The following is an 11781-nucleotide window of genomic DNA, read 5'->3' as shown; positions in this document are numbered from 1 at the left end:
TGAACATAATAAAAATACCTTCAGTATACAACTGTGTTTTTCACTGACCAGTAACTACTACAGAAAGGCTTTTTATTCAGACAACATACAGTCAACAGCATAGAGAACAATGCATCAAAGATGTTCTGTAATGGAACCAGTCGACACCAAAAGGCTCCAGGATGACAGGGCTACAGTGGCGTTCCGGTCTAATCTCTATTGGGCAGAGAAAGTTCACTTGGCTTCCGATTGGCCCAGAGAGAGTTCTCTCTTCTTTCCATTGGCCCAGAGAGTTCCTAATGTATACATCTGGCATAAATAGAAATGTACTATAGTTGGCACTAGGATCATGTACGGGCTAATAATATACTCTACAAACAAATACAAACCCAAATACTAACTCAGAAACACTTCATTACATTTGCGACTATCACATTTTACGTTAAGCTACTTACATCTAATGTTGTGTAAGACAATTCTCTAAATCTAAATTGATAAAAGGACAATACAAAAGATTGAACTGAATTATCTATATAATGAATGACAGGTAAATACAAATCATGTAGGATATTATGGGGCTTATAAAGAAAGGGCTTTACAACGCGTTGGAGGCGCATGGCCTTCACGGTGAATGTGACAAATACTGTACAAGTGGGCTACAATCTGTAAACCAATAAGAATCCCATCTTTACAAACCTAAACTCTCTAAATGACAGTTAGCTTGAAAGTCATTTCTCCCATTCCATCTGTATCGATAAATCAAACAGCTTCAGAATTAATTTACTGTAACAACCAAGTAGTAGCTGTTCTTTAGTTAGATAATTTGATCCCAGTCTCAGGTTTCTCCTGTACAGAAATATTCACTAATAAAGTTCCCAAGTCAGTTTTTCATGTCAGAGGAGGGGGGTGGTAAAGGGACAAAGGGGAGGGGTTAAAAACACAACTAGATTGAGATTCTATTTATTAGGTAATAAATTCTTCTTTGATCTCTTGTATATGGGCTTGGTTATCTTGTAGATGTGCATGGTTGTTTGGTAGAGGGGAGGGACTTTTCTTCAGAGGGGCTGTACTATGATTCCCTGTATTGTCAGGTTTGTTGATTTTCCCAGACTGCTGGTCTAGCTGCTTCTGGTTGCATCTGAGAACGTGGTTTTTCAGGTGGACAGTGAGGCCCCTCTGGGTGAGCTGGTAGACGTGACACTCACAGCAGTAGTAAGGAGTCACGGCCACGTGTCTAAACTGATGTGTTAGAAAGATGTCGATCGAGGAGAAGTTTCTTTCACACATCTCACAGCGCGGGACCCTGCCTGGGTGTTCCGTGTTGTAGTGCTTTTTCATTGTGCATTTATTCATCTCCACAGAGCAGAAGGAGCAGCACAACATCACTTTGTGGAGACTGGTGTGACTACGAGAGTGCTTGTCGAGGACTATCTGGTTTCTGTAGTATGTATTGCAGAGTGGGCAGAAGAATTTCTTATGACTGGGTTGGTATTTATTCTGATGCTCCCCGACTCCTCTGGCTTTCCGGATAGCATCCAAGTCCTTTTCCACCTTGTTGTCCTCCTTCACATGGTGCAAGCAAATGTGAGTCCTCAGGGAAGCCTTGCATCGGTAGATTTGGGGGCAGAGTGGCACTGGGCAGGCGTATTTCGCATTAGTGCAGCAGACGGTTTTATGCTCCAGTAACTCGCTTCGGTATTGGAAGGTGTTGCTGCACTGTGGGCAGCGGAACCCTGCCACCCTCTTTTTCCCCTCCACAGTCTGACCTTTCTGTCTCTCCCTCTCTTCCTTCCTCGCCTTCTCTGCAATCATCTTCCATTCGTCTTCCTGGGTTTTCCTCCTCTCTTGCTCATATCTCCACCATTGCGGCCCCGGAAGCTTTCTCCGTTTCCCCTTTTCCCCCCACATCTCTACCGCCCTGCTCACTCCCCCTTCCTCCATCTGCCATACCTCCTCCCCTACCACATATTCTCTACATTCCTCCTCCTCTGGGTTTGAGTTTTCTATCACAAACACTCCCTCCACCTCCCCCTCACGAACCATCACATTCATTTTCTCTTTCCTGTGAAGCTCTGTTACCATGGCATCATAGCCTCCATCCTCTCCTTCATATGGGTGAGTGTGTGAGTATTCCATCCCATACTCTCCATCATCCTTCCTCTCTCCTGTGTGCGAGTCTCCTATTTTCACCACTCTAATCTGGTCATAGCTCTCTGCAATGCTCTCATCCTCCCCAACATCTTCCTCTTTGATTGAACTAAACGACTTGCTGAGTGAACCCAACAAATTGTTCCAGCGATTCACCTGCGAATCCAACTCCCTGTCCACTGGCTCCTCCTTGATGCCGGCAAGTTTGCCTTCCACCATCCCAGTCCCCTTCCGCCTCTCAGTGTACACCTGTTAGAGATGAACATGAAGTGTTTCATTTAGAAGCAATATTATTCTATTAAAGTTTTAGTGTTGAAGGTTGTGCTTCATGTACCTCTAACACCCAGATTCACCAGCTCTGCAAGCTATGTCAAAATATGTTCTTTGCTTCGTTAGTTGGTCAGTGTAAAAGCCTATTTGGTGATCAAAGGACGGATTTTGACAATATAAACTTTGCATATCTGCTAAATCGGAGTTTGAATCAGAGCTTCCTGTGTGCACAGATAGATACTACTAGTTCAGGGATACACTTGGTTTAATAAACTGTAGGCTAGGCCTGGAAAGCAATTTTAGATAGCTATAAAGTCTTTCAAGATCCGCCAATAAGAACTAAAAATATGTTTTTGTTGATGGAGTGAAAAGTTAAAGAAATTAACTAGTTAATTGACGGCAAATGTTTGAAGCAATTGCGCCGCCATCTTCTCTACTAAAAACTTTTCAGTCTATTGTCTTTGATTAATGATCCTATAGCCTAGGCTACTGTTTTTGATGCTATAGCCTAAACAACAGTTTGGCACAATGTTAAATTAAGTTTAATAAAACATGTACAAATAATAATAATAACTGTAGGCTAGCCTCATAGCGCGAATATCATACTCACGTTGTGTTTCCGATAAGCCGATGTTTTATCAGAGGAATAAATCGATGGGATTGCGTCAAGATGTAATATTAACCTCGTGGTGAAACCGAGATCAAGTTTTGTGAAGCACTCTTCTGCAAAGTGGTCGCCACATAAACGGGAAACATCTGGAATTTGCTCTCCCGGGTTGCTTCCATTGATAAACTGTAGCCACCGTTGGCGTCTCCGGGGTTCCTCTGGTAAACTGTAATGAATAATTGCGTCCGATTGATTGGCGCATCCTCTAACAATGCATTTATGGATTCCCATTGCGTTCTTCTCTTTAGCCAGTTATTTTCTAATGAAACTGAGTCACAACTTCATGTACGTTTTAGCTAAAAATGTTGTGTCGTCGCCGAGGTGTGACAGCTGCGTTTGCATACACTGACCCGGACTACCAGTATCTTTGTTATTGCTGTCTGCTATCAGTTAGCACTGTGGCTAAGCTATCTACAGTGTAGAGTAACTAATTTATATCCGCACATTGACTTTCCACTTTCTCTCTATCTGGCTATGAAGTTCGAACAGTGGCGAATTCAGAAATATCCATGGATATGTGTAAATTAAACCACAATCATATTTTCCAGCTACCGAAATGTTATAATTTATCATGGATTGCTAAAATAGCTAGCAAGTTGTTCTTCTTCTGTTTTATTATCAGAAAATGTGCTCTATCGCCACCTACTGTAGTGGAGTGTTTCTACTGAACGAGCATTTAACCTAGGCTATATTATTTTTATTCGAATGGATCATATAAAATGTACATTTAATCGATAGGTTTTATTATTGTAAACACTTACCCAGTTCCAGCATATGAAAATGTTCAAATATTCGTCAATACGTTCCATATGTTTCCACTGTGTCTGTGGTCCTTGTTTACACTGTGTCTGTGGTCCTTTCCCAAGTAAGTACATTTACAAAGATATTTTCAAATGAATATATGATTTGTGTAATGGTTTGGTGTGTTTGATTTAAATGTGTAATATTGTTGCATTCCGAAACTTAAATGATAAATAAAGACAGTAACTAGCTAGCATGGTGTATTGCTGTTTCACATGTGTAAATAAAGCTTTACCATTTTGTATGACATGTCATGCGTAAACCGGTGCACAAGAGGTGAATTGGTTTTCCGTGAATTCTGCCGGGAGAAATTGGGCAGTTTTTCTTTCTCATTATTGTTCATATAGCAGTAAGCGCCACCCAATCACCACGGGACGAAGAGAAGATCTGAGCTGTAAAGAATATGCCCAAGAATAAAGGTAAAGTGTTAGAAGCGCCGTCTATTCCCGGATCTTGTCCTGCAGTCTCTGACTACTTCAGTCTCTACACGCATTGAAAACGTGACACAGTTGAATAGCTAGCTAACATAATGACTAACGGTAACCACCAGCTTCGTAGTATATATTTTCACAAATCTAGGTACGTACAGACTATGTCAATTAAGAGCAGCCAGCTCGCTGTATTGTCGTTCTGACGTTAAATTGACCTGTCGTCTAACTAGCAACTGTAGTAGAACCCATTCAATCCACAGTCAGCTAGCTACATTTGCCTGAAGGTTTTACGTACTGACTGTAGTTGGCCATATGGCATATCTGCGCTCTATTCCTGTAAAACATGTTGCTGTAACACATCATGTACCTCCTGTAGTTGGACTCCCGAGTGGTGCAGCATTCTTGAGGCACTGCATCTCAGTGCAAGAGGCGTCACTATAGTACCTGGTTCGAATCCAGGCGGCACAATTGAACCAGCATCGTCGGGGGTTTGGCCGGAGTAGACCGTCATTGTAAATAAGAATTTGTTCTTAAATGACTTGCCTAGTTAAATAAAGGTTAGATAGAATAAAAGTTGGTGATGTGGGGTTGACATTGAAACACTATAATAAAACCGTAGAGGTTAGGTATCTATTGGGTGTGGTACTCTGATTTCATAGTGGAACCTCAAAACCTTTACCTTACATAGCTATAGTAGTTAAATACAGTCTGAGCGAAAGTGTCTTGCTAAATGACAAAAATGTGAGTGGTCTGTATGACATAATTTGTTTATCTCTGTCCTCTCCAGGTAAGGGAGGAAAGAATCGTCGACGTGGAAAGAATGAGAACGAGTCAGAGAAGAGAGAGTTGGTGTTCAAAGAGGACGGGCAGGGTGAGTGGAGGGGTCTCTGCCAGGCCTTGTGTGGGTGTAGGCTTTTGTTCCAGCCAAACAGCAACATGGCTGAATCAAGTCTTTGTTGAAGACTATGATTAGTTGGTGTGTTAGTGCTTTGGCTGGAGCAAAAGCCTGCACGCACACCAGTTCTAGAATTAGAACTGCCAGTCTCTCCCCAGTGTGGAATACCTCAACTGCTCCTAACAATGTTCTAGAATGTACAGCTCCCTTTTTCCCAAGTTTCTGGAATGCAGATAAAAATGCAGCCCTGTTTTTAGAGCAGACGTGTGTTCTATTGAGGGTGAAGTTATACAAGCATAATGATCAACATGGCCCTAATCCGTGGGAGCAATGTAACCCTCTCCCCTGTGCTGTAGAGTACACTCAGGTGTTCCCAACTCCTGTGATGTTGTGTATGTTAAGTCCTTCTCTCTTTCCTGCAGAATATGCCCAGGTGATTAAGATGTTGGGTAATGGGAGGTTGGAAGCCATGTGTTTTGACGGAGTTAAGCGGCTCTGCCACATCAGAGGAAAACTCAGGAAAAAGGTAGGAACACACGCCCATCATATTGACACACAAGGGAAAACCCTGAATGATGCAGACTCTGTTTTTTTTCTTTTCTCCCCACTATGGACTGTCAACCGCGACACAGTATGGGCTGCAGTTGTGTGTTAATGAATTCTTCAGATTGTTATCCATTCATCTGATTTATGTCCTTGTAAAAGAGTTCTTCTATTTTTTCTTTCAGGTGTGGATTAACACGTCAGATATCATCCTGGTGGGACTGAGAGATTACCAGGTGAGATGACCAGCAAGTTTACGACTGCTGCTGTTGTTGTGGGTGACTGTGCATTTGGTTGTCACTTAGGGCTGGGCGATTTTATATGGAATTAATTTGATTAATTCAAATGTGTTTTTTAGCACAAAATGTATCGCAATAATTAAGTTTTGTTTTTGAGCGTTTATGTCCACTTGTTGTCTTTTTGGTCTTATCTCCTTTGCTCCTGCCGTGCCTGTGTGTACATTCCCACTCATACACCAAGTCCCTGCCACTCACAACAACAACAGATGAAAAATCACTTCTTCCTCTATGACATAACGCTGTTTCAACTCACTGTTTACGTTTGAGGTTTGGTCCAACAGAATGGGTCCTATGGACACTGAGACATTATTTGAGTGTCATCGATGAGAACTAAACCTTTCTAACGATACCTTTTTTATCCCTCAACTCATAAATCGTACAGAGAGTTGACCCTACTAAAACAGAAGTAGCCTATCAATGAGCATTGTTTCTGGGAAATAAATGTTAATTTTCTGTGCAACGTGCCACTATCAGAATTGTTTTGCCACCGGCTGTGCTGCCTATCTACCGTAATTGCTGGACTATTAAGCTCACCTGAATATAAACCGCACCCACTGAATTATTACAAATATGTATTTTGTACATAAATAAGCCGCACATGTCTATAAGCCGCAGGTGCCTACCGGTACATTGAAACAAATTAACTTTACACAGCCTTAAAACGAAACACGGCTTGTAACAAAAATAAATAGGCTTTTAAACGAAACACGGCTTGTAACAAAAATTAAACAGTAGCCTACCAGTAAAGTAATTGGTCACTATCTTCCTCCTCCTGTGCACTGAAAACACTGAAGTCATCTCCTTCGGTGTCGGAGTTGAATAGCCTCAGCATTGCTTCATCCGATGTTGGATCGTTTTCATTGTCGCTCTCGTCACTTTCATCAGAAGGCAAATACCCCGCTGAGCTCATACTGCCCCTTCAACACGCAGCAGTCCAGCCTTTCCAAACCCGTTGATGATAGTGGATTTTTTGACAATGCTCCACGCTGTCAGGACCCACTGGCAGACTTGACCATAAGTTGCTCTTCGCATGCGGCCCGTTTTAGTGAAGGATTTCTCCCCACTTGTCATCCAAGCCTCCCACTGAACAAGTAGCGCCACCTTAAATGCACGATTTACACTGATGTCGAGTGGCTGCAAATACTTTGGTCCATCTGCTTTTCTTCCCTCTGAAAGGTTTGTTGTCTTTTTGCAGTTCCTCACGCTGCTGTTTCCAACGTCTTATCATCGACTCATTAAGGCCAAGCTCCCGTGCAGCAACTCCCTTTTCCAACAGCCAGATCGATCGGCTTCAACTTGAAAGCTGCATCATATGCATTTCTCCGTGTCTTTGCCATGATGAGGGTGACAAAATGACTACCGTAATCAGAATGATGGGAAGTTTGAGCGCGCTCGATTTACGTCACATTATGTGACGGTGCTCAGTTTTTTGGCGGCATGAATCTTGTGAAAGCGGGAAAAATCCATAAATTAGCCGCGTCATTGTATAAACCGCGAGGTTCAAAGTGTGGGAATAAAGTAGCGGCTTATAGTCCGGAAATTACGGTAGTTGTTTTATAAATGTGCAATGAGAATAAAAATACACATTTATATCAGTAATTGGCAACTCATTCTGAGAAATAAGCATCTTATCCAAGTAGGCTACTTGATTTCAACATCTGAACAAAGTGGACAGGCTAGCAAGCTGTTGGAGGCAGACAGGAGGGTGTGTTCATAGGAGTTAAACTGTTCTACCTTGTTAGCTCGCAAATAGATCCAAGTTGTCTAGACTTGAAATATAAAGATTATCTGACTAGTCAGTAGCATGTGGGCTTGTGCTTGAGAGATTGTTTATTAGACCTGTGTTACACAGGAGGTTGGTGGGACCTTCACTGGGGAGAAGGTGTTCGTGGTAATGGCTGGAGCAGAAATGGTGTAATGGCATCAAACGCATGGTTTCCAGGGGTTTGATGGCATTCCATCCCAGCCATTATTGTGAGCCTTCCTCCCCTCAGCAGCCCCCTGTGCTGTGTCAATGTTCTATTGTGTCTGCTACAAGAGGTTGGACCTCTTATTAATGGGGATGTGCATGGTTCTGGTTCAATTTGTAACGAAAGGGTATTTTCATTGACTGAGTTGAAAGCCAGATCAGTGATTATTGCAAAAAAAGAGCTGGTTAAACTATTTGGATGAAATAATGATATTATTAGTTGGTCTTATGGTTGTGGAAGGCCTATATTTAGCCTAGGTATACTTACACACTCCCTGAATTCATTAGATAATTGCTGACTGTTTTGAATGCAGTTTATTGACCTGTTAATTGTACAACAACGCTTATTCAGAGAACATGTTAAAAAAACGATATATAAATCAGAAATCGCCCATAAGTTTGGAAAAAATCAAGATGATTTTTAGGCCATATCGCTCAGCCCTATTGTCACTGTATCATAAAAGCGTCTTTGAGTTGAGTTTTTTTTCTCCTGCTATAGGACAACAAAGCTGATGTGATCCTGAAGTACAATGCAGACGAGGCCAGGAGTCTGAAGGCCTACGGAGAACTGCCGGAGCACGGTGAGTAGTCGCTACGGTAACAGCTAATGGGATTGGAATAGTGGTCATGTAGGAGAAGAGATGAGTAAAGAAAGCTAGAAATTATTGACAGCCCATGATGACTACAATTGATTTTGTAGATGTTAAATTCATGGATTGTTTTGTTTGCACATCCTTGCTGTCTCTGACTCCTCCTCTTCCTGTCTCCTCTCCTCTCAGCCAAGATCAATGAGACGGATACCTTCGGTCCCGGGGACGATGAAGACATCCAGTTTGACGACATCGGAGATGATGATGAGGACATTGATGACGTAAGTGCTCAATCAGCATCTTGTATTGCTTTCTGTAGGTTGGAACTGCTGCAATGACAGGATTAACCATCTGGTGACCCTCCATCTGTATCTCTTTCCCCTCCCTGCCCCCTCTCTACCCACCTCTCGCCCCCCTACCCACCTCTCGCCCCCACTTTCTTTCCTCTGTCATTATTCTCCAGATCTAAGGACCTTCTAGGGGAAGGTGTAATTTTTATCATCCGCTCCGAAAATCAGCACAGGACTTCTCTACTGGAATCACTGTACCCTCTGCCCACATTTGTGGCTGTGTTACCTATTGACGACCCCGCCCACACAACATATTTCAAGGGCGTTCAACCCTCCCACTAACTCATTGATAACATGACTGCAGCTGCTCGCAATTTCTTGCGGTGTCTTTTTTTAATGTATTTATATCGATTTCATGCGGAGTGGAATTTACATAAAAGTATAGAATCTCTAGATTTGCAATAAAAATATGAACCATTTTATGTTTTGTCCTGCGTTCTGTATCATAGTTGATAGTTAGCAACGCTCTTTATATTAGTTAGGATTAAATATGTTTATTGATTATGTAAAACTGATTCCTCCTGAAGATGCCTCTGTTTTTCTTTTGTTTCTCCATGTGTATTTTGTCTGTTGGTTTTATGTTTTGATCAACTCCCGGAGGGGTGTGTCACACAGCATCACCACGTTCAAGGAAGTTAGGCCCACCTTTGAAAAATATTAGCTACATATAGCTACTACTTTTGATTTATTTCCTAAAATAATCTAGAAAATTGGATATTTGTCAATTATACCAATGTCCATTTCATGTTATTTGAGAATGTTTAATTGGCTTTTTCTACTTGTCCTGCTTTGTGACCCCCCCCCCACCAGCTGCGGTTTAGAGACCGCTGAGTTCTGTCAGAGGTAATGGCTAACTACCCTGGTGGTCCAGTCTGTTGCTGTAATGGCTACCTCCTAACTACCCTGGTGGTCTAGTCTGCTGCTGTAATGGCTACCTCCTAACTACCCTGGTGGTCTAGTCTGCTGCTGTAATGGCTACCTCCTAACTACCCTGGTGGTCCAGTCTGCTGCTGTAATGGCTACCTCCTAACTACCCTGGTGGTCTAGTCTGCTGCTGTAATGGCTACCTCCTAACTACCCTGGTGGTCCAGTCTGCTGCTGTAATGGCTACCTCCTAACTACCCTGGTGGTCCAGTCTGCTGCTGTAATGGCTACCTCCTAACTACCCTGGTGGTCTAGTCTGCTGCTGTAATGGCTACCTCCTAACTACCCTGGTGGTCCAGTCTGCTGCTGTAATGGCTACCTCCTAACTACCCTGGTGGTCCAGTCTGCTGCTGTAATGGCTACCTCCTAACTACCCTGGTGGTCCAGTCTGCTGCTGCTGGAGTCAATTCCTCTTTCTTCACTGTCATGCCAAAGATGTCATGTGCTGCTTGGCATCTACAGAGGAGTTGGCTGCAGCTCATACACAATGGGACCAGGCTAGCTAAATATCACTGAACTGTGTCTTTAACACCATAGACAGCGCCTGAGCTACTATGATGTAATAAGGCTGATTAATAGTGATTTCCAATAAAGAACTTAATTCCATGGACTTTTTGACGTTACATTTTAAACAGCTCCTTTCTTCTCTGAGAAACTGTAGCCTGTGCTTGTATGTATCAACCACTAGGTGGTGCCACTGACCTACAGCTCAACCTCATCCACAGGGTTGTTGGTGGTGAGCATTAATATCGTTATGTTAAAGCTTTTTTTTGTAACTCCAGTAATACAAAGCTGTTGTAATACTAATATTTTTTTCTGCATCGAATGTTATTGGTCTTTATGTTTGTGTGAAAAAGAATGTCGGCGTGAGGATGACACAGCAGGAAAGAACAGGAGAGGGACATACCCTTTACACATTACTGACCAAAACTGAGTGGAGCTGTACTGGGTTGTTGACCTGTAATCTTATTTTATTGTCTCCTTCTCATATCATCACTGCTTCTGAAATGTAGCCTGAACAGACAGACCCTTTATAAGCAGGGCAGACGTCTTGTTTCTATGTCCAGGGCAACGTAAAGGTTAGCTCCTTTAGAACATACAGTATCTGACACGCGCATGTGTGAACTGTTATTTGGCACCACTGTTCTGCATAATACACCCCCACGAGGCCCAGTGTTATCAGATCACTGCACGTGCCATGTACAACGAAGCGCTGGTGCAGCACATTCTCTGTAAGCGCTCACAGTAGTCAACCTTATTAAAATGTGTGTGTTTTCATTAGCCTAAATAATGTGCCTATAAATGCTCACAAGGGAGATATTTGGAGCTGGGTGGAGAGGGATGAGAGATGTTCTCTGCCCTGCCATGGTGTAACTGCTGTGAAATGGTTAGCCAGTCAGAGAGGTGTGCGCTAAAAGCATTTCAGTCGGTGATGTCACTTGCTCTGAGACCTTGAAGTAGTTGTTTCCCTTGCTCTGCAACATTTACATTTAAGTCATTTAGCAGACGCTCTTATCCAGAGCGACTTACAAATTGGTGCATTCACCTTATGACATCCAGTGGAACAGTCACTTTACAATAGTGCATCTAAATCTTAAAGGGGGTGGGGGGGGGTGAGAAGGATTACTTATCCTATCCTAGGTATTCCTTGAAGAGGTGGGGTTTCAGGTGTCTCCGGAAGGTGGTGATTGACTCCGCTGTCCTGGCGTCGTGAGGGAGTTTGTTCCACCATTGGGGGGCCAGAGCAGCGAACAGTTTTGACTGGGCTGAGCGGGAACTGTACTTCCTCAGTGGTAGGGAGGCGAGCAGGCCAGAGGTGGATGAACGCAGTGCCCTTGTTTGGGTGTAGGGCCTGATCAGAGCCTGGAGGTACTGAGCTGCCGTTCCCCTCACAGCTCCGTAGGCAAGCACCATG

The 11781-nt window shown here is 43.0% G+C and overlaps 2 protein-coding genes across 4 annotated transcripts; one reads left to right on the top strand and one right to left on the bottom strand.

The window, feature by feature from the left end:
• Window positions 1-55: 55 nt before the first annotated feature.
• On the bottom strand, window positions 56-7166 carry LOC118380005 (zinc finger protein 691-like). Of its 3 annotated transcripts, none has more exons than XM_052502126.1 (2): window positions 6774-7166; window positions 56-2376 (listed from the first exon to the last, which is right to left on the bottom strand). In XM_052502126.1, exon 2 carries the CDS (start codon window positions 2344-2346, stop codon window positions 943-945), a length of 1404 nt encoding a protein of 467 aa, XP_052358086.1. In that variant the 5' UTR covers window positions 2347-2376; window positions 6774-7166; the 3' UTR covers window positions 56-942. The 3 variants fall into 3 exon arrangements, with proteins under 3 accessions (XP_052358086.1, XP_035622896.1, XP_035622895.1); XM_035767003.2 differs by lacking the exon at window positions 6774-7166 and adding an exon at window positions 4101-4250; XM_035767002.2 differs by lacking the exon at window positions 6774-7166 and adding an exon at window positions 3008-4050.
• LOC118380006 (eukaryotic translation initiation factor 1A, X-chromosomal) lies at window positions 4136-9364 on the top strand. Its single transcript, XM_035767005.2, has 7 exons — window positions 4136-4284; window positions 5084-5167; window positions 5614-5717; window positions 5920-5970; window positions 8502-8583; window positions 8782-8873; window positions 9056-9364. The coding sequence occupies exons 1-7, from the start codon at window positions 4269-4271 to the stop codon at window positions 9059-9061; spliced, it is 435 nt and encodes a 144-aa protein (XP_035622898.1). The 5' UTR covers window positions 4136-4268; the 3' UTR covers window positions 9062-9364.
• The last annotated feature ends 2417 nt before the right edge of the window (window positions 9365-11781 follow it).

This window comes from Oncorhynchus keta, chromosome 4 (genome assembly GCF_023373465.1).
Source record: "Oncorhynchus keta strain PuntledgeMale-10-30-2019 chromosome 4, Oket_V2, whole genome shotgun sequence".
Taxonomy (NCBI): Eukaryota; Metazoa; Chordata; class Actinopteri; order Salmoniformes; family Salmonidae; genus Oncorhynchus; species Oncorhynchus keta.
This window is presented reverse-complemented; position numbering and strand designations above follow the sequence as displayed.

Coding starts and splice junctions, on each gene's coding strand:
- LOC118380006 (XM_035767005.2), top strand. Junction 5,718..5,919: donor GAGGAAAACTCAGGAAAAAG/GTAGGAACACAC, acceptor TTTTTCTTTCAG/GTGTGGATTAACACGTCAGA. Junction 5,971..8,501: donor TGGGACTGAGAGATTACCAG/GTGAGATGACCA, acceptor CTCCTGCTATAG/GACAACAAAGCTGATGTGAT.
- LOC118380005 (XM_035767002.2), bottom strand. CDS start 3,295: ATGGGAATCCATAAATGCATTGTTAGAGGATGCGCCAATCAATCGGAC. Junction 2,377..3,007: donor CGGCTTATCGGAAACACAAC/GTGAGTATGATA, acceptor CATCTCTAACAG/GTGTACACTGAGAGGCGGAA.